At 49.7% G+C, this 17,793-nt stretch overlaps 1 protein-coding gene across 8 annotated transcripts in view; it reads right to left on the minus strand.

The window, feature by feature from the left end:
* Positions 1-5,306: 5,306 nt before the first annotated feature.
* The window catches only part of pde4a (phosphodiesterase 4A, cAMP-specific), a 282,023-nt gene continuing 269,536 nt past the window's right edge, over positions 5,307-17,793 (minus strand). For all 8 annotated transcript variants that reach the window (XM_052042270.1, XM_052042267.1, XM_052042268.1 and 5 more), the window contains 6 exons: positions 17,023-17,187; positions 16,496-16,595; positions 15,009-15,163; positions 14,025-14,147; positions 12,605-12,787; positions 5,307-9,286 (listed from right to left, as the gene is read on the minus strand). In XM_052042270.1, coding sequence (XP_051898230.1) covers positions 8,915-9,286; positions 12,605-12,787; positions 14,025-14,147; positions 15,009-15,163; positions 16,496-16,595; positions 17,023-17,187 — 1,098 coding nt within the window. In that variant the 3' untranslated portion in view covers positions 5,307-8,914. The remainder of the gene's footprint in view (positions 9,287-12,604; positions 12,788-14,024; positions 14,148-15,008; positions 15,164-16,495; positions 16,596-17,022; positions 17,188-17,793) is intronic.

Consider the following 17,793-nt stretch of genomic DNA (forward strand, 5'->3'; position numbering starts at 1 on the left):
TTAGCACTAAAAGATCAATGCTTTTAAGATCAATGTTTTGGGCTCAGTTTTATAGTCAGTGTGTTACGGTTTTTGCAGAGGTGCTGGGCTTACTTTCTGGGGTCCCTTTCGTCTTGGAATCATTCAGGAGTGATGTAGTAGAGATGTATTTTGAGATCAGTGGTTTGTGTTTTGGGTTGCTGTTTCTCATTTGGTGTTTCGGGGACTTTACTGTGTTGGTGTCTTGGCACCAATGTTTTGTCTTATGTGTTTCAGGTGGGTGCTTAGGGCCTGATTTGAGGTCAGTGTTTTGTAGATGCTGTGTTGGTAATGATGTTTAGTGGTGAGTGATGTGGAGCCTGAAGGTTGAGGTTTTAGGATCTGTGATTTGAGGTCAGCATTTCAGATTCAAAGTCTTGGGCCCTGTGTTCCACAGTTAATTTTTTGGGGTAAGTGATTTGAATCGAGTGTTTCAGGATGGGTATTTTGGAGTCTGTGTATGGAATTGGTATTTTAAAGGATCATTTCAGGCTCCGTGTGTGGTTGGGGCAGGTTCAGTGACCTGGAATGTGGAACTCTGCTGCCATTCAGTGGCTGATTCTGGTACTGCGTGTAATCCTTGTGTGATGACGCAGAGGGAGAGGAGTATGCCATTTGGCCCCAAGAGCCTATTCTGTCATTCAATAAAATCACGGCTGATCATCTGTCACGTACCATATTCCTGCTCTTCGCCCATATTCCTTGATGTTTTCTGCATCTAGAAACGTATCTATCTCCAGCACAGTGGTACAGTTGGTAGAGGTGCTGCCTCACAGTGCCAGAGACCTGGGTTCAATGGGTTCAGTCCTGTCCTCCAGTGCTGTCTGCGTGGAGTTTGCACATTCTCCTTCTGACCGCATGAGGTTCCCCCAGGTGCTCCAATTTCCTCCTACTTCCCGAAAAGATATGCGGCTTGGTAGTTTAATTGGCTACTGTAAATTGCTCCTTGTGTGTAGGTGAGAAGTAGAATCTTGGAGGAGTTGATGGAAATATGGGGAGAATAAAATGGGATTACTTGAAATGGGTGGTTGGTGGTCAGTTTTGACTCAGTGGGCTGAAGGGCCTGTTTCTGTGCTGTATGACTGTATGGCTCTGGTGCTGTCTGTGTGGAGTTTGCATGTTCTCCCGTACCCCTTGGGTTTGATCCAGTTCCCTTCCATATTCCAAAGATGTGTAGGTTGGTAGGATAATTTCCACTTGGGGGGGGGAAGAATCGATGACAGGGAAATGATGGGGGAATGGGACTGATGTATTAACGATGACATTTTGGAGTACTTGGAAGGATGTGATAAAATAAAGCAAAGTCAGCATGGTTTCATTCAGGGGAAATCTTGCTTGACAAATGTGTTAGAATTCTTCGAGGAGGTAACAAGCAGGTTAGACAAAGGAGAGTTGATGGATGTTACCTACTTGGATTTTCAGGCCTTTAACAAGGTTCCGCACGCGAGGCTGCTAATCAAGATAAGAGCTCACGGTGTTAGAGGCAAGGTACTAAGGTGGATAGAAGATTGGCTGACTGACAGAAGTCAGAGAGTGGGGATAAAGGGATCCTTTTCAGGATGGCTGCCAGTGACTAGTAGAGTTCCACAGGGGCCAGTGTTGGGACCACAGCTTTTCACTTCATACGTTAATGATCTGGATGAAGGAACTGATGGCTTTGTGGCCAAGTTTGCAGATGATACCAAGATAGTTGGAGGGACAGGTAGTGTTGTGGAGGCAGGGAGTCTGCAGAAGGACTTGGACAGGTTGGGAGAGTGGGCAAAGAAGTGGCAGATGGAATCCAGTGAAGTGTGGGGTTATGCACTTTGGTAGGAAGAATAAAGGTGTAAACTATTTTCTAAATAGGAAGAGAATTCAGAAATCAGAGGTGCAAAGGGACTTGGGAGTCCCAGTTCAGGGTTGTTAACTTATAGGTTGAGTTGGTAGTAAAGAAGGCAAATGCAATGTTAGCATTCATTTCGAGAGGACTAGAACATAAAAGCAAGGTGTACTGCTGAGGCTTTATAAGGCATTAGTAAGATCACATTTGGAATATTGTGAGCAATTTTGGGCCCCTTATCCAAGGAAAGATGTGCTGCCACTGGAGAGGGTCCAGAGGAGGTTCATGAGAATGATGCCAGGAATGAAAGGCTTAACCTGTGAGGTGCATTTGATGTCTCTGGGCCTGTACTTGATGGAGTTCAGAAGGATGAGGGGGGATCTCAGTGAAACCTACCAGATACTGAAAGGCCTGGATAGAGTGGACGTGGAGAAGATGCTTCCATTAGTAGGAGAGTTCAGGATCCAAGGGCACAGCCTCAGAATAAAGGGACGTCCCTTTAAAACTGAGATGAGGAGGAATTTCTTTAGCCAGAGGGTGGTGAATCTGTGGAATTTGTTGCCACAGAGGGCGGTGGAGGTCAAGTTATTGGGTGTATTTAAGGCAGAGATTGCTAGGTTCTTGATTGGTAGGGGGGTTAAGGGTTACAGGGAAAAGGTGGGAGAATGGGGTTGAAAAAAATCAGCCATGATTAAATAGCAGAGCAGACCTGATGGGCCAAATGGCCTAATTCTGCTTTTATATGTTATGGTTTTATGATGGGATTCCTCTGAGACTCGATGGGCCAAATGGCCTCCTTTTATGTTGTGAGGAATATGACAGAAGAATTACTGCTAAAGAACGATTCAGACCAAAAGGACGTCTGGTGTAGACAAGAACAAAATCTCCGGAGTATGAGATCTGAGCTGGTAGCCAAGGACAGGTACAGGCTAAAGAAGCTGCAGCAGGAAATAAAATGAAGTACATTTGAAGAGTTGTCACTGTTGAAATGCAAGAAGAATTAATGCAATAATGGCCAGATCACTGAATTAGTAATATTCATTTAAGAATCAGTATTGACCATACACATTGGAGAATTACTGTGCAATTTTTTAAATACTTCCCCAGAATCCTAAGAGTGCAGATGGGACCTTCATTTAATCATTTGTCTGAGAAATGGCACCTTCGGAAGTGCAGTTCTCCCATAGTACTGTCCCTCCACGTCTCCAATAGTGAGGTACTCCCTCACTTTGTCCCTCTGGTACTGCTATATTCCTTTTCGGTTATTGTAATGCTATTACAGCGCCAGTGACCTGGGTTCAATTCCTGCTGCTGCCTGTAAGGAGTTTGTACGTTCTCCCCGTGTCTGCGTGGGTGTCCTCCGGGTGCTCCGGTTTCCTCCCACATTCCATAGACATACGGGTTAGGAGCTGTGGGAATGCTATGTTGGCGCCGGAAGAGTGGCGACACTTGGGGGCTGCCCCCAGTACATTCTTAGGAATGCAAAAAGACGCATCTCACTGTGTGTTTCGATGTACATGTGACTAATAAATAAATATCTTATCTCTGATTGTGTAGCATTCTTGGCACTGCTCCTCCAATTGTACAGCACTCCCTCAGCACTGTCTCTTCTACTGTGCGGCACTCCCTCAGAACTGCCTCTTCAATAGTGCAACACTCCTTGGGTAATTTATATGTGTGAGTTTCTGGAGTGGGGCTTGAACCCACGTCTCTTGACTCAGAGATGAGAGAGCTGTCCTCTGGGTCACTGCAGGCTTCCATAAGTGAACTGAAAGTAAAAGTATTGGTTAAGGGAGGGTTTCCTCCATCTTGTGGAATGGAGGAGATTTTAACCTTCGACAGCGGGAGATTGCAATGACTTTTTTTTAAGAGGTCTGGTCATTTCAGTTTCTCTTGCCTCTGAGATTCAGGGAATCTCATGAACATTCTGCATTTTGGAAGTTAGATGTAAACTTATCTGCAGCTGCCAAGGATTCCCAGGTCTGGGAAACCGAGGTGGGAACTGTTGTTTCCTGAGGTAGGTGCTCTCCATAGCTTGTAGGCAGGTGGGGGAGACATCTGTGCCCCTTCAAAAAACCCTTCAGCCACCCCTCCCCAGGGCCTGACTCCAACTCACCTGATGAATTCCCAGAGTTTCAATGGTCTTTCCATCTGGGGAATAGACAGGCAACAGGCCCAACAGCCCACTGAGTTTAGGCTGACATAAAGCACCCATTTACACTAATCCTCCCCACATTCCCAGCAACTCTCCCCAGATTCTACCCCTCACCTACACACTCAGGGCAATTCACAGCAGCCAATTAACCTACTGACCCACATGTCATTGGGATGTGGGAGGAAACTAAAGCACCTTGGAGAAACCCACGTGGTCACAGGGAGAACATGCAAACTCCACAAGTTTGGGATTGACCTTGGGTCACCAGGGTCTACTAGCTGCACCACAGTGCTGTTCCGGGAATAAGTGATGACCAGCCCTTGACCTTGAGGTATTTCCTTCATCTCCCCTCCAAAAGGGTGGCGCTCCCTCAGAATTGCCCCTTCGATAATACAGCACATTACTGAGCATCTACTGCCATTCCCTACCCTGTCCCTCCCACATTGCATCCCCTCTCCCCCCTCACTGTAATCCTCTTCACGAGCCTCCTCCCCCACTGCTTTTACCACACCACCACCTCACTTCCCCCTTACCCCAACCCTTACCTGCCCCTGTCTCAGGGGGATTACAATAGTGCAATGGCAGGGAACAGTGTCATGGGATTAATACAGGGGTATGGTGAGAATGTGGGGCAGTGGAGTTAGTTTGGGATTGGTGCCATGTTGAGGTGAGTGGGCCATTAGGAATAGTTGAGGGTTAATTAAGAGCCATGGGATATTTCAGGTACGATAGAGGGCCTTGGGGAGTGTGCCGGGCAGTAGAATTGTAATGGGTTAGATACTGGATTATGGGGAATTTCAGGTTAGATTTGTTCGATGTCATTATAAGAAATCAAGAGGAGAAAGCAGGGTGAATGTGGGATTTGGGCAGTGGGATTAGTTTGCATTGTCACAGCGGCATAGCATTGGTTTGGAGCAGTGTGAAACTGATAAAGGGCTAAAGCAGTTAGGGATTGACTCAATGGAGAGAGATGGGAACAGAGCTATGGTATTGATGCAGAACAGATCAGTGGGATCAGTATAGGATTGGTATCGCTATGATGAATGAGCAGGGCTGTGAGATTAGTTTGGGATTGACCCAGGGGATACATTAGGACAATGAAATTAGTTTTAGATTGATTCTGGGTCATGGGGAAAGATTGGGGCAGTAGGATTATTTTAGGACTGGCGTAGGGCTGTGGGGTGTGTGTGTGGCATTGAGACAGGACAGAGGAGTGAGGCCTAAGCAATGGGATTGATACAGGGCCATGGGAGAGAGTGGGACAGTGGGATCATTTTGTTTTGAAATAAAACATTCACACCGACTCTCAACAAGTCTTATCCGTGCTTTTTATTTGTTTATTGATTTTTGATGTTTGTCATATTTAAGTCCCGTATAGTGATGGTAAGTCCCATATAGTGATGGTAAGGTGGTGAACACATTGTACACTGATGGACTGATCGACAAACAGAGAGAAGGACCAGAGTCACTGTCTGATACAACAGACAGTGCGGCGTGGCTAGAATGTGAATCTGGGCATGAGTTTAGAAACAGTTTACACATGAGCATTACAAATGTACAAAGATTACAATCAGTAATTTCAAGTGATTTTTAATACCTTTTCAAACGTTTGTGAGATTTGATACTACAATTTACACCAGATCCCGAGGATGAACGTGGAGGGCTGTGTGTTGAAAGTGCCATGTCTGTAACCACACTTCCTCAGAGCCATTAGCCAGCATCCTGGACCTGGAACATGACAGACAGCAACAGGGCGAGCAAATTGGTGCGTTGAGAGTGTGTGCAAGTGAGCAAGTGCCAGTGGGTGTGAATGAATGATTGTGTGCAGGGAGAGTGTTTGTGTCAGTGAGTGTGGGCCACTCAGTGAATATATAAGTGTGTGTGTGTGACTGAGTGTGCAAGTCCCTGGGTGCAAGCTTATCAAGTAAGTGTGCAGGTATGTGTCCTTGAGTATGTGCAAATGAGTTTGAGAGAGATTGGGATATGAAAATGTGCGAGTGCGCATATGTGTGCATGTGCAAGTTGCTGTATATGTGGGTAGTGTATGTGTGTGTGTGTGTGTGTGGGGGGAGCGTGTGTGTACACAAGTTAATGTGTGTAGTATATGTATGTGTGTAGTGATGTCTGTGTGCAATATATGTGTATGCGGGAGTGTGTGTGTGTGTTTGCTGCATATTTGCCAGCCCTGTTGGCATGCTTCCCTCCCAGGGTAGCAGTCTGCAAGGGTACATTACATTACCTGGATTAAAGACTTCTGATCTCACCACGATCATCTCTTGGCCCCCTCATGGCAACAGTTTTGGAATGAATCATTTACAAACATTACATTATGTACAAATATCAATCAGAACCAAAAAGAATAAAACCATGAATAATAAACTAAAAAACTGTACAAGCTCAGTCCTGTGCTGCTGCTGGGGACCATCTCGTGGCCAAGCATCAGCAGCTGAGTCTCTCTGTTCCTGGCGAGAGGGGTTCCCAAGATCAGGAGCAAGGTTCTCCAAAGGAGCCAGCGCCAGAAACAAATGGAACTTGGTGGAGATCAGGTGGGAAACCAACCCAACCTTCCCTGGTCAGCAGGTGGACTCCAATCCAAAGGGACTGCTGCATGTCCCCTGGAATGTAACTCCATCCCTGACACCTTCCCACCCTCCCCAGTGGATGTGGCTCCATCCCTTCCCCATCCTCAGGGAATGATCCCTCCCCAGGGAGCATGACTCCTTCCCAGCCCCTCACAAGGGAGCGAACACCCCTTGAAAATCAAAAACCTGCAGATGCTGGAAAGCTGAAATAAAAAACAGAACCTGCTGGGAATGCTCAGCGGGACAGGCAGCGTCTGTCAAAGAGAAAAACACACTAACGTTGCAGGTCGAAGACTCTTCAAACAGGTTCTGTGGAAGGTCATTGACCTGAAATGTTAACTCCATTTCTTTCTCCAATGAATTAATCTCCCACTGACTGACTCCTTGATCCCAACTTCTTGGAAGTTTCTGCTGATCCATTAGAGTTGTCACTGAAAGGTTTGCTGACTTTGGGCAGGAGCTTGGCAAGGCCCTGTGGCCAGGTCTGAACATGGAGCCAGTTCTCAGGACCCTGCAGTTCCGGCTGAGGTTAATACTCTTTGTAGGCAGGCTGACCTCACCCAAACCTGACTCCCGCTCCCACACTAGCCTGGGATGATGGCCCTCAGAGTAATGATGGTTGCAGGGATCACAACCACAGGAATGATGGTCTCCGCAGCAGTGGCAGGGACGGGGAACTGTCTGAGAACAGGACCACACTGGAACTGCTCACCCTTCCATCCATCTCCTCTCCACACATCGTTTCCAGAGGGCAAAGGGCGATCCCCTCAACTGGGTTGACAGGAACCAGACAGAACGTCCTTTGCTCAGCACCAGAGGAGTCCGCCTCCCATGCTACACTGAGAGCCAGAACTCCTGACAAGCCAGACAGGCTCCAGCAGCACAGTAAGTAATCACGGCGGCACCAGCCGCAGTCTCACCTCCCCCGCAGCCGAGACTGGCTGCAGGGGACGCAAACCAAGATTAAGGCAAAAAAAAATCTGATTGATCCTGACCTTTTATACAGCAAACCAGGAAAGCAGCAATTTCATGTCAGGAGTTTGGCGGCTGGGTGGAGTAGGAGCTGAAGGGAAAGACAGAGCTCACCCTGATTCCCAGCAACAGGAACAAACACTGGGAATTCCACTGGGACACACACGTGACTAACCATGTGTCCATGTCTGTTTGTATATTAGACTTCAGGCCTGTAGAGATACATAGGTGTATCAGTCTGTGGTGCACACATATATGTGTGTCTTGTGTTTATGCATGCATTTGTGTGTGTGTGTGTGTATCATTGTATGTGTATGTGCATGCATGCATCACTGTGTGTACGTTTGTGTCCAGTATGTGCATATGTGTGCACATGTACATGCATGCATGTATGTGTACACCCACGTGTTTGTGTTCAGATATGTGTACACACATGGGGTAAAGTCACTTGTGCATTTGGCTGAGATTCCCATTGGTTAGACAGTGTGTAGCAGTGAGGGTGAGTCACTGTGGAGCTGACCGCAGTGACAGCTCTCACCCCACAGGAAGGGTGAAGGGGCCCAGCGATTGCCCTGATGTGGAACAACTAGAGCCTGGATCAGGCCTTACTTCAGCCTGTCCTAGACGTGAAAGTGCAGCAAGTTCCTGGGACACAGAAAGGGGGGGTAGGAGGTACTTCCCTTCCTATGCCAGTCAAACACATATCAGAACCTCAAACATAAATTATTAATAAAAGTCCCAAAGATATTGCGGTATTGTGCAAAAGAAGATTGGAGGAAGACTTCACAAACTGAGGAGCAGAGTTTAGTGTTAAACCGGGTCCACCCAAAGCCCCCAGTTACGACCCATTGATCCAACTCTGCAGAATAAATTAGAAGTAAGAGTACATAAAATATAACATTAAAAATAAAATAACTCATTGCTTGACTTAACTACGAAGACAAAGCTTGTAGGTAAATCTAGGAAAGGCACTCCCCAGATCGGGCACCCTCTTCAGAAACCTGGTGTTGGAGAGGAGCGACTCCTGCTGAAATCCTGTCCCCTGCACCTTCCCCTTCCGTATGTTGGTCTGTGGGGAGGTGGTCGGGGGGGGGGGAAGGAGGGGGTTGAGGGGCGAGAGTGCGGAACGTGAATGTTGTTTCGAAGCCCCCTTCCCTCGCCCCATTACCCGTGCTGAGGTCCAAAGCGGGCAAAGAATGGCTTTGATCTCTGGCCCCGTCCCGCTCTGAGTTTCCTGAGTGTTGGGGGCGTGCTGACAGCAGAACCAGCCCCGCAGGCCAGGATTCCGATCTACAGTTGACTTGCACGTCTCCAGAAAAAGACAAACTTCATCCGCATGGTCTGTCCCACACAATCTGGCTTCCTATTCTATGATTCTGCAGGAGAAGAGTCCTTGCATTTGGGATCTAACCCTCTCTCCTCCTGTGCCACTGTGGTGCCAGCCATGGATTCCTCCGAGCCATGCCAGCTGGTGTTCTCTTCCCCCGCACTGTTCCTCTCCTTGTCTGATGGGTCGGAATCCTCCTCCTCCTCCAGAGTCAGCTCGAACTGGAACTTGTCCGTGCAAACCTCCTCCCCCTGGCTTGGATCATCCAGTGGTGGAGAGGGGCTCTGGGGGATCATGCTCTGGTACCAGTACCTGTTGTCTTCCAGTGTGTCCAGGATGTCCTGGGCATCGGGGTGCACCAGGTCAGCCCACGTCTCCCACAGCGGGTGCACAATGTAATCGATGAAGCCCACCTATGGGAAAAGGGAGAAAACATCAGAGGCAGTAAAGTCTCCCCCAATGATCGAGCTTCCCTCTCTGCCAGCCAACCCCCACCTCTCTATCCCCCAAACCTTCACCCCAATACCCCTCTCCTTCATTTCCCCAGTCACCTTCTTCTTATGAACCCCTCCTGTCCACTCCTTCGGGAGTGCCGCACTGTCAGAGGGGCAGTACTGAGGGAACCCTGCACTGTCAGAGGGGCAGTACTGAGGGAACCCTGCACTGTCAGAGGGGCAGTACTGAGGGAACCCTGCACTGTCAGAAGGGCAGTACTGAGGGAACCCTGCACTGTCAGAGGGGCAGTACTGAGGGAACCCTGCACTGTCAGAGGGGCAGTACTGAGGGAACCCTGCACTGTCAGAGGGGCAGTACTGAGGGAACCTGAGGGGAACCCTGCACTGTCAGAGGGGCAGTACTGAGGGAACCCTGCACTGTCAGAGGGGCAGTACTGAGGGAACCCTGCACTGTCAGAGGGGCAGTACTGAGGGAACCCTGCACTGTCAGAGGGGCAGTACTGAGGGAACCCTGCACTGTCAGAGGGGCAGTACTGAGGGAACCCTGCACTGTCAGAGGGGCAGTACTGAGGGAACCCTGCACTGTCAGAGGGGCAGTACTGAGGGAACCCTGCACTGTCAGAGGGGCAGTACTGAGGGAACCCTGCACTGTCAGAGGGGCAGTACTGAGGGAACCCTGCACTGTCAGAGGGGCAGTACTGAGGGAACCCTGCACTGTCAGAGGGGCAGTACTGAGGGAACCCTGCACTGTCAGAGGGGCAGTACTGAGGGAACCCTGCACTGTCAGAAGGGCAGTACTGAGGGAACCCTGCACTGTCAGAGGGGCAGTACTGAGGGAACCCTGCACTGTCAGAAGGGCAGTACTGAGGGAACCCTGCACTGTCAGAGGGGCAGTACTGAGGGAACCCTGCACTGTCAGAGGGGCAGTACTGAGGGAACCCTGCACTGTCAGAGGGGCAGTACTGAGGGAACCCTGCACTGTCAGAAGGGCAGTACTGAGGGAACCCTGCACTGTCAGAGGGGCAGTACTGAGGGAACCCTGCACTGTCAGAGGGGCAGTACTGAGGGAACCCTGCACTGTCAGAGGGGCAGTACTGAGGGAACCCTGCACTGTCAGAAGGGCAGTACTGAGGGAACCCTGCACTGTCAGAGGGGCAGTAGATAAGATATTTATTTATTAGTCACATGTACATTGAAACACACAGTGAAATACACCTTTTGCATAGAGTGTTCTGGGGGCAGCCCACAAGTGTCGCCACGCTTCCGGTGCTAACATAGCGCGCCCACAACTTCCTAGCCCGAATGTCTTTGGAATATGGGAGGAAACCGGAGCACCCGGAGGAAACCCATGCAGACACGGGGAGAACGTACAAACTCCTTACAGACAGCGGCTGGAATTAAACCCGGGTCGCTGGCACTGTAATAGCATTACGCTAACCGCTACACTACCGTGCCTGCCTGGTACTGAGGAAGCCCTGTACTGTCAGAGAGGCAGCGCTGGGGGAGTGCTGCACTGTCAGAGGGGCAGTACTGAGGGGTACTGATGGAGAGAGTGCCACATTGCTGTGGGAGCAGTACTGACGGGGTACCACTCTGTTAGAAGCGCAGTACTGAGGGAGTGCTGCACTATTTGAGAGAGCATCTTCCAGACGTTAAAGCAAGGCAGTCTGATCTCATGCACTACTTAGAAATGATCAAGGATGTTCTCTAAAATTACTCCCTCTAGTTCACTAAAGCAGATTACTGGTCATTACCACATTGCTGTTTATGGGGCCTTGCTGTGTGTGAATTGGCTGCTGTACTTTCTACAATGCAATGCTGTGGAGTACCCCAAGAATGTGTTGTAGAACTGCAAGCCTCTCTCCGCCCCTTCCCCTCCTCCTCTCTTAATGTGGGTCAGGGTACGTGAGGGGTCTTGCATTTCAGAGCTCCTCCCTGATGTGCAGGGCGGGCTGGAAATCTGGACACTGGAGAGGATTCCACATTTCCCCTGAAATGGAGAAAGGCTGTTGTGGAAAATAAAACCTCATGGTGTAGGGGGCCACACATTGGGAGAGACAGAGGACTGGCTGCCCAACAGGAACCAGGGAGGAGGCATACGTGGTCTTCTGACAGGTTGTCGGGATGTAACGAGTGATGTTCCACTGGGGTTGATGCTGGGACCTCCACTCTCTGCAATTTATATAAATGGTGAAGGCACTGGTTGTTAAATTTACTGATGACACAAAGGTACCTTGGAAGGTTAACAGTGATAGGAGGTTAAAAGGAACATTAATGGGTTAAGTAAATATCTGGCAAATAGAGTATAACGTGCGATAGTGTGAAATTGTCCATTTTGGCAGGAAAAATAAAAATTAAACATATTTTCTAAATAGTGAGAAATTGCAGAGTCCCAGGATGCAGAGGGACCTGGTGTCTCAGTGAATGATCCACAAAAGGTACAGCAAGTACCGAGAAAAGTGAACAGAATGTTTATTGACAGGGAAACTGAATGCAAAATTAAGGAGCTCCTGCTTCAGCTGTGTAGAGCACATCTGGAAATCTGCATTGTATTAGTCTCCTTACTGAAGGATAGATGTTCATGCACTGTCGGTACATTGATAGATGTTCATGCACTGCAGTTCAGAGAAGGCTGACTGGACCAACATCTGCAACAGGCAGGCTGTCTAATGAGGAAGGGTCAGGCAGGCTCATACCTGCCTGAGTTTAGAAGCGTGAGAGGGGAGGGTTACGGCAGGTAGGGTCCCAAAGGGTCTTGACAAGGTGGATGTGGAGAGGAGGTTTGGAGAGGAGAATCTAGAACTAGGGGTCACTGTTTAACAATAAGGGGTTGCCTAATTAAGATGGAGGAGAGGCAAAATTTATTTCTCATAGGGGGTTGAATCTTTGGGACTTTGTTCTACTTCCCTTTGAGGAAGTGAGTCTTTGAATAGTTTATAGATGCTTGATAAGTAAGAGGGTGGAAGGAATATGCAGTTGAGGTTACAATTCGATCAGCCGTGATCTCATTAAATGGCGGAGCAGGCGTTTGGGACTGAGTGGTTCCTGTTTGGGAATTCGGTCGGTTCATATACACGTGAATCTCTGCCGACAGTACCATCTCCGAGCGAGATGCAGACCTTAAAACATCCGTCTTTGGCCTGAACCTGAGAGGCAGGGAGACACTGGACTGGCAGCTGTTGGGCCCTGGGGCGGAGGAGCAGGAGGCTGCCTCACTCAGTGTTATACTAGGTGTCCTGGGACAGTGGGTGCCCACCGTATGCAGGTGCCACATACCTGGGACTTCTCCACCGACGCAGTGTGTTTATCACACATTGGGCTGATCTCCATCCCTCGCTCCCGCTCTCTGTCACCCTGACGGAAAAACTCCTCCAGGATTCGGTCGGTCCACTGCCGGTATAGCTCCAGAGGTTTGGTGGGATTACTCAGGTCAGCGCAGTGCACCATGTTCCTCATCACCTAGCAACAGAAACACACCGATACCAGGTTACCACGGCGCATACCCTGGGCCAGCCAATGGCAGCTCAGCCCTGTCCATTCTCAATCCCCTCCACCCAGCCAACAACATTCTGTAACAGGGACACGGAAAGGACTGCACCCTCAACGCTGCCACTCTCCCAGACACCAGGATGTCCTCAACACCATCACATCTCAAGACACAGACCCAAGCTCTGCCACTGCTGTTGATAGGTACAGAATTTATTGCCCTTGAGAAGATCCTTAGTTCTTCTGGTGAGGTTCCATGGGAGGGTGTTCCAGAGTTTAGACACAGTGAGGGAACAGTGTTATAGCTCCAAGTCAGGGTTGTGAGTCACTTGGAGGGGTATCTGCAGGTGGTGGTGTCTACTTGTGCCTGAAGCCTTCACCATCAACAATGTCACTGCCCCAGACATGATCAGCCCCCTCCAGGAAAGGTTGCTCTCCAAACAACATCCCTGCCTTGGGAATGTGTGATGGGACAGAGCAGAGGGAGCTGTACTCTTGTACTGTTTGTAACCAATGCTGGCCTTGCCCTGGCCCATAGTTCAGGGAAAATGTAAATGCCTTGGGAAAAGCCAGAGGAGGCTTTGGTTGTGTTGGGGTTGGAACATCAGGCGTGATCTCCTCATCAGAGAGGGTTTAGTGACTTATTGGGCATGATGATTGGCTTAGATAGAGAAGAAATGGGTCAACAAGAGATCAGAAATTGTAAATCACTGGCAAAAGATTAGGAGTGAGAGTTTGCTTCAGAGGGGTTAGGATTCAACTACCTCGCTGAACACTGGAAGAATTTGTTCTGTAAATGTTCTGAAAAGTGTTATGGACAAAAGTGGGAATGGAGATCTAAATGTGACAGCAGCAAGATAATGGGGCAGAAATATATCCTCAGAAGATCAGCATGGACATGGTGGGCCGAAAGGCCTTTGCTGTGTATCTCTCTATCAGTCTCACATAGACTCAGCTACAAACCCATCCATCCCAGGTATGGCACTCCTCAAAAATAGTCTCACCCCTACAGACGCAGTAACACCCCCCCCGTCCAGTTCCCCCACTCTCCACCATGACACAGTTAGTAATTCCCCTGTCCCGGATAATATCACTCCCACAGTCCCCAGACATAGTCGCTGTGCCACCACTGGCCACTCCAGACAAGGTCCCTCTCTCTCCCCCACTCACCCCCCAGGCTCAGTCACCCTTCTCCAGACACAATTGGTACCTGGATCCTGTCAGTGTAGTTATCGAGGAGCAGCACCCCTGAGCTGGTGACCTTCTTTGTCTCCACCATGGTCTTCAGGTCTGCGAGTAAGGTCATGTGTTTGGACATGTCTGTCGCCAGGACCTGTGTGTGGGAAATCACACAAACACGTTGGGCTTGGAGACCTGCACTTTATAGCAAATTTTACCACATCAGGACATCCTACAGACGGCTTCCAAGTGATGGATGTTCTTTTGCTGTCCAGTCACTGGTGTAAAGTAGGAAGCATGCAATTAATTTGCACACAAGAAGATCCCAGCCACAGCAACAATCAGGACGTTTACTTCAGCAATGCTTTCTTGAGTCTACTTGAAAGTTGGCACCAGAAAGGGCACACTGCTTCCTTAGTTCTGTCCCTGTAACAGAGTGGGGCTCCCTCAGTACTGCCCTCCTGACAGTGCAGTGCTTCCATTACTGCTCTCTGACACTGCAGGGATACCTCAGTACTGCCGCTCTGGTACAGCCCTTCTGAGAGTGCAGCACTCCACCAGTACTGCAGTGATACCTCAGTGCCGCCTCTGTCAGGACTGTGATTCCCACAATGGAACACGTGCTCAGTACAGCCCCTCAAACATCATGAGCATTTCTCTTACACAATACAACACTTCCTCAGTACTGCCACTTGGAATGTATGGACCACTCAGTACTGCCCCTCCCACATTGCGGAGCTCCCTCAGTGCTGCTCCTCCCACGGTGTGGAGCTCCCTCAGTGCTGTACAAAGGGCCCCTGCTTGGATTCTGAGCCTGGGACAGCTCTGTACAGGGTGGTGGAGGTTAGCTGGTGAGGGGTGTGGTCAGCTGGTGGGTGGGGTCCGCTGGGGGGGTGGGCTCCACTGGGGGAGGGTGCGCTGGTGGGGTTGGGCACCACTGGGGGAGTGTGCGCTGGTGGAGTTGGGCGCTACTGGGGGAGGGTGCGCTGGCGGTGTGAGGGCTGGAGGCACTCACCATGTCAATGACCATTTTGCGCAGACTCTGCCGCTGTCGCTTGGGAAGGTTCTGGAAGATGTCGCAGTTTTCCTCCTGCAGGAGTTTGAAGCCTACAGCCAGGTGGTGATTCTCCAGGACAGACTCGTCGTTGTACATCAGGGCCAGCTCGGAGTCTGAGGGACAACACAATCGTCAGTACCGGGCAGGAGAGAGTGCAGAGAAGCCTCCACGCCATTCAGAGCTGAGACCGACAGCAGGAGCTGAGCTGACTTCACCCGGGGACCGGATGCAACCCTGTGAGAGTCAACGGTTCAATCCCTGCTCTGTGCTTTCAGGAAGTTGCTGCTTCTTGTCAATGTTAACCATGAGCAATGAGAGGGTTAAATGGGTCTGCACTGTCCTGTACAGTCCGACTGCCTGCCCCCACACACGGCATTTGTCCACTCAACTGGAAATGTCCCTCCTCATCAGCTCCACGTTTCCATATACAGTGTACCCCGTGTTACAGCAGTTCAGGTAATGGAAATTCACAAACCTCTACCAAAAGTTTGCGATGTGGAATAAGAATTAACCCTTACAGAACTTCTGTGAGAAAAAATAACTAAACAAACACAAAATGGGAAAGAAACAACAAGTGTTGTCAAATTTTGTCAAAGGTTCATGTTACGGAACATCGCGATACCGTTGGTTTTCTAGGAATGCAATCCCTCTGTGTTTCCTTATGACAGAAAAGAAAGCCATTTCAGCCCATCGAATCTCTTGCCAGCTCACCAAGCAATCCCGGCCCTCCACTAATCTCTGTAACCGACTGTCTCTCACATCTCCCCAGATCCTACTGCTCACCTACACACAGGGGCTAATTTACAGCAGCCGATTAACCTACCAACCCGCACGTCTTTGGGATGTGGGAAGAAGCTCTCACAGTCACAGGGGGAACATGCAAACTCCACTCAGGCAGCACCCGAGGTCAGGACTGAGCACGGGATGCTGGAGCTGTGAGGCAGTGGCTCTGGTTGCTGTACCGCCGCGCTGTCCGGCAACGATCAGGCCTTTCGAGGACAAGCATTGCTTCCTCAAGCTGGAATGTTAAGCACCCGTTGTACAAAGCCTCCGTTCACATGCCAAGCAGAGCACCAATGTACAGATTATATAATTGAACTGCTAATCTAAAGGGAAATCAAAAACACTTCACTGAAATAAAAACAGAAAATGCTGGAAACACTCAGCAGGTCAGGCAGCATCTGTGGGAAGAGAAACATTTTATGTTTCAGGTCCAGGGCTCATCCACAGATGCTGCCTGACCTGCTGAGTGTTTCCAGCATTTTCTTCTACTCTGCAGGGCTGGAGCAATGATCCAGATCACAGGAACTCACGCCTCACAGTGCTGAGCCTCCTTCCATTGCTCTGTGGCCTCTCCACCTTCCCACAGCAACCAGGGGCAGGAATAAATACCCACAAACCACGCATGAATGAAAGTTACTGTTGGTTCCAGATCCAGTACTCACTGGTGTTGATGAGGAACTGATTGGAAACTCCCGGGTGATCCACATCGTGAATGGCAGCAGCGAAGAGTGCAGCAAGGGTTTCTAGGTCGGTGAAAACAGCCTGTAATAGATGGTGGAGACAGGCTGTCAGACGCCACACTGTACACACTGCTCCCTGCAGCTGACTGGGACCGAAACCTCGAGCGAGCTCTGTGCCAAGTGCTAAGCTGCAGCAGCTGGCTGAAGTCAGCTGGCTCTTAAGGCAGTGGTGATCTGGAACACATTGCTGGGGAACAGTGGAGGTAGATTCAATCGTCGCGTTCACAAGGGTAAGTATCTAAAAGGGAAGGGTTTGCAGGGCTATGGGTATGTGGGTTGGCTGGATTAATCTTACAAGGGCCAGTATGGACTCAACAGGCCAAATGGCCTTCTTCCCTGCTGGGTGGGAAATTACTCTCATTCCAGATATATGGCACGAGGCCTCCCTCCCACCTGCACCTACTGCGGAGTACACTCCCTGATGAGGAGTGAGTAGGGGAGGTACTCACGTCAAGGGCTGGGGTGGAGAGCAGCACGTGTGTGGACTGGGTAACGTCAGCAGCATGCAGGCTGTTGTGGTACGCCACATCGGCGTGGTAGTGGTCCTCCAGGGTCATGATGTAGGTGAGGAACGTGTCGACTGGGATCCGGAAGGTCTTCAACAAATCTCTCTCCTGAAATAAACCAAGAGCCAGCCTCAATCAACAGTGACCGTATATAGGCACACAGAAAGCAACCCTTCCCCTGAGTACACAGTGGCTCTGTACAGTTACCCTGAATACACAGTGACACTACACTGACCAGTGTCTCCACCCTGAGTACAGTCACTCTACAGTAACCAGTGACTCACTCCACCCAAATACACAGCGAGTCTGTACAATATCCCACTGAGTGATCCCACCTGGAATATCGAGTGACACTGAGCGATCCTACCTGATACAATAATGCAGGGTGATTCTACCCTGAATACACAATGACTTTGTACAGTAACCCAGTGAGTGACCCCCACCCTGAATACACAGTGACACTACACTAGCCAGTGAGTGTGTCCACCCTGAATACACAGTGACTCTGAACAGTAACATGGAACATCATCGTCTTCTCCTCAGATCCACTGTAAGTCCACAGATGAGCACCTGCAACTGGCCTTGGGAACCAACGTTAATCACAGCAAAAGCAAAGCCAGGTTCAGTGGCTACAGGTTCAACTGATCCTCTGTTCCTTTCACCAACAGTTTGAGCACCGAAAGGTGTTGGGAAAATGGTTCAGAGGGGCTGGGT

Source organism: Pristis pectinata, chromosome 31 (assembly GCF_009764475.1).
Source record: "Pristis pectinata isolate sPriPec2 chromosome 31, sPriPec2.1.pri, whole genome shotgun sequence".
In the NCBI taxonomy this organism is placed as follows: domain Eukaryota; kingdom Metazoa; phylum Chordata; class Chondrichthyes; order Rhinopristiformes; family Pristidae; genus Pristis; species Pristis pectinata.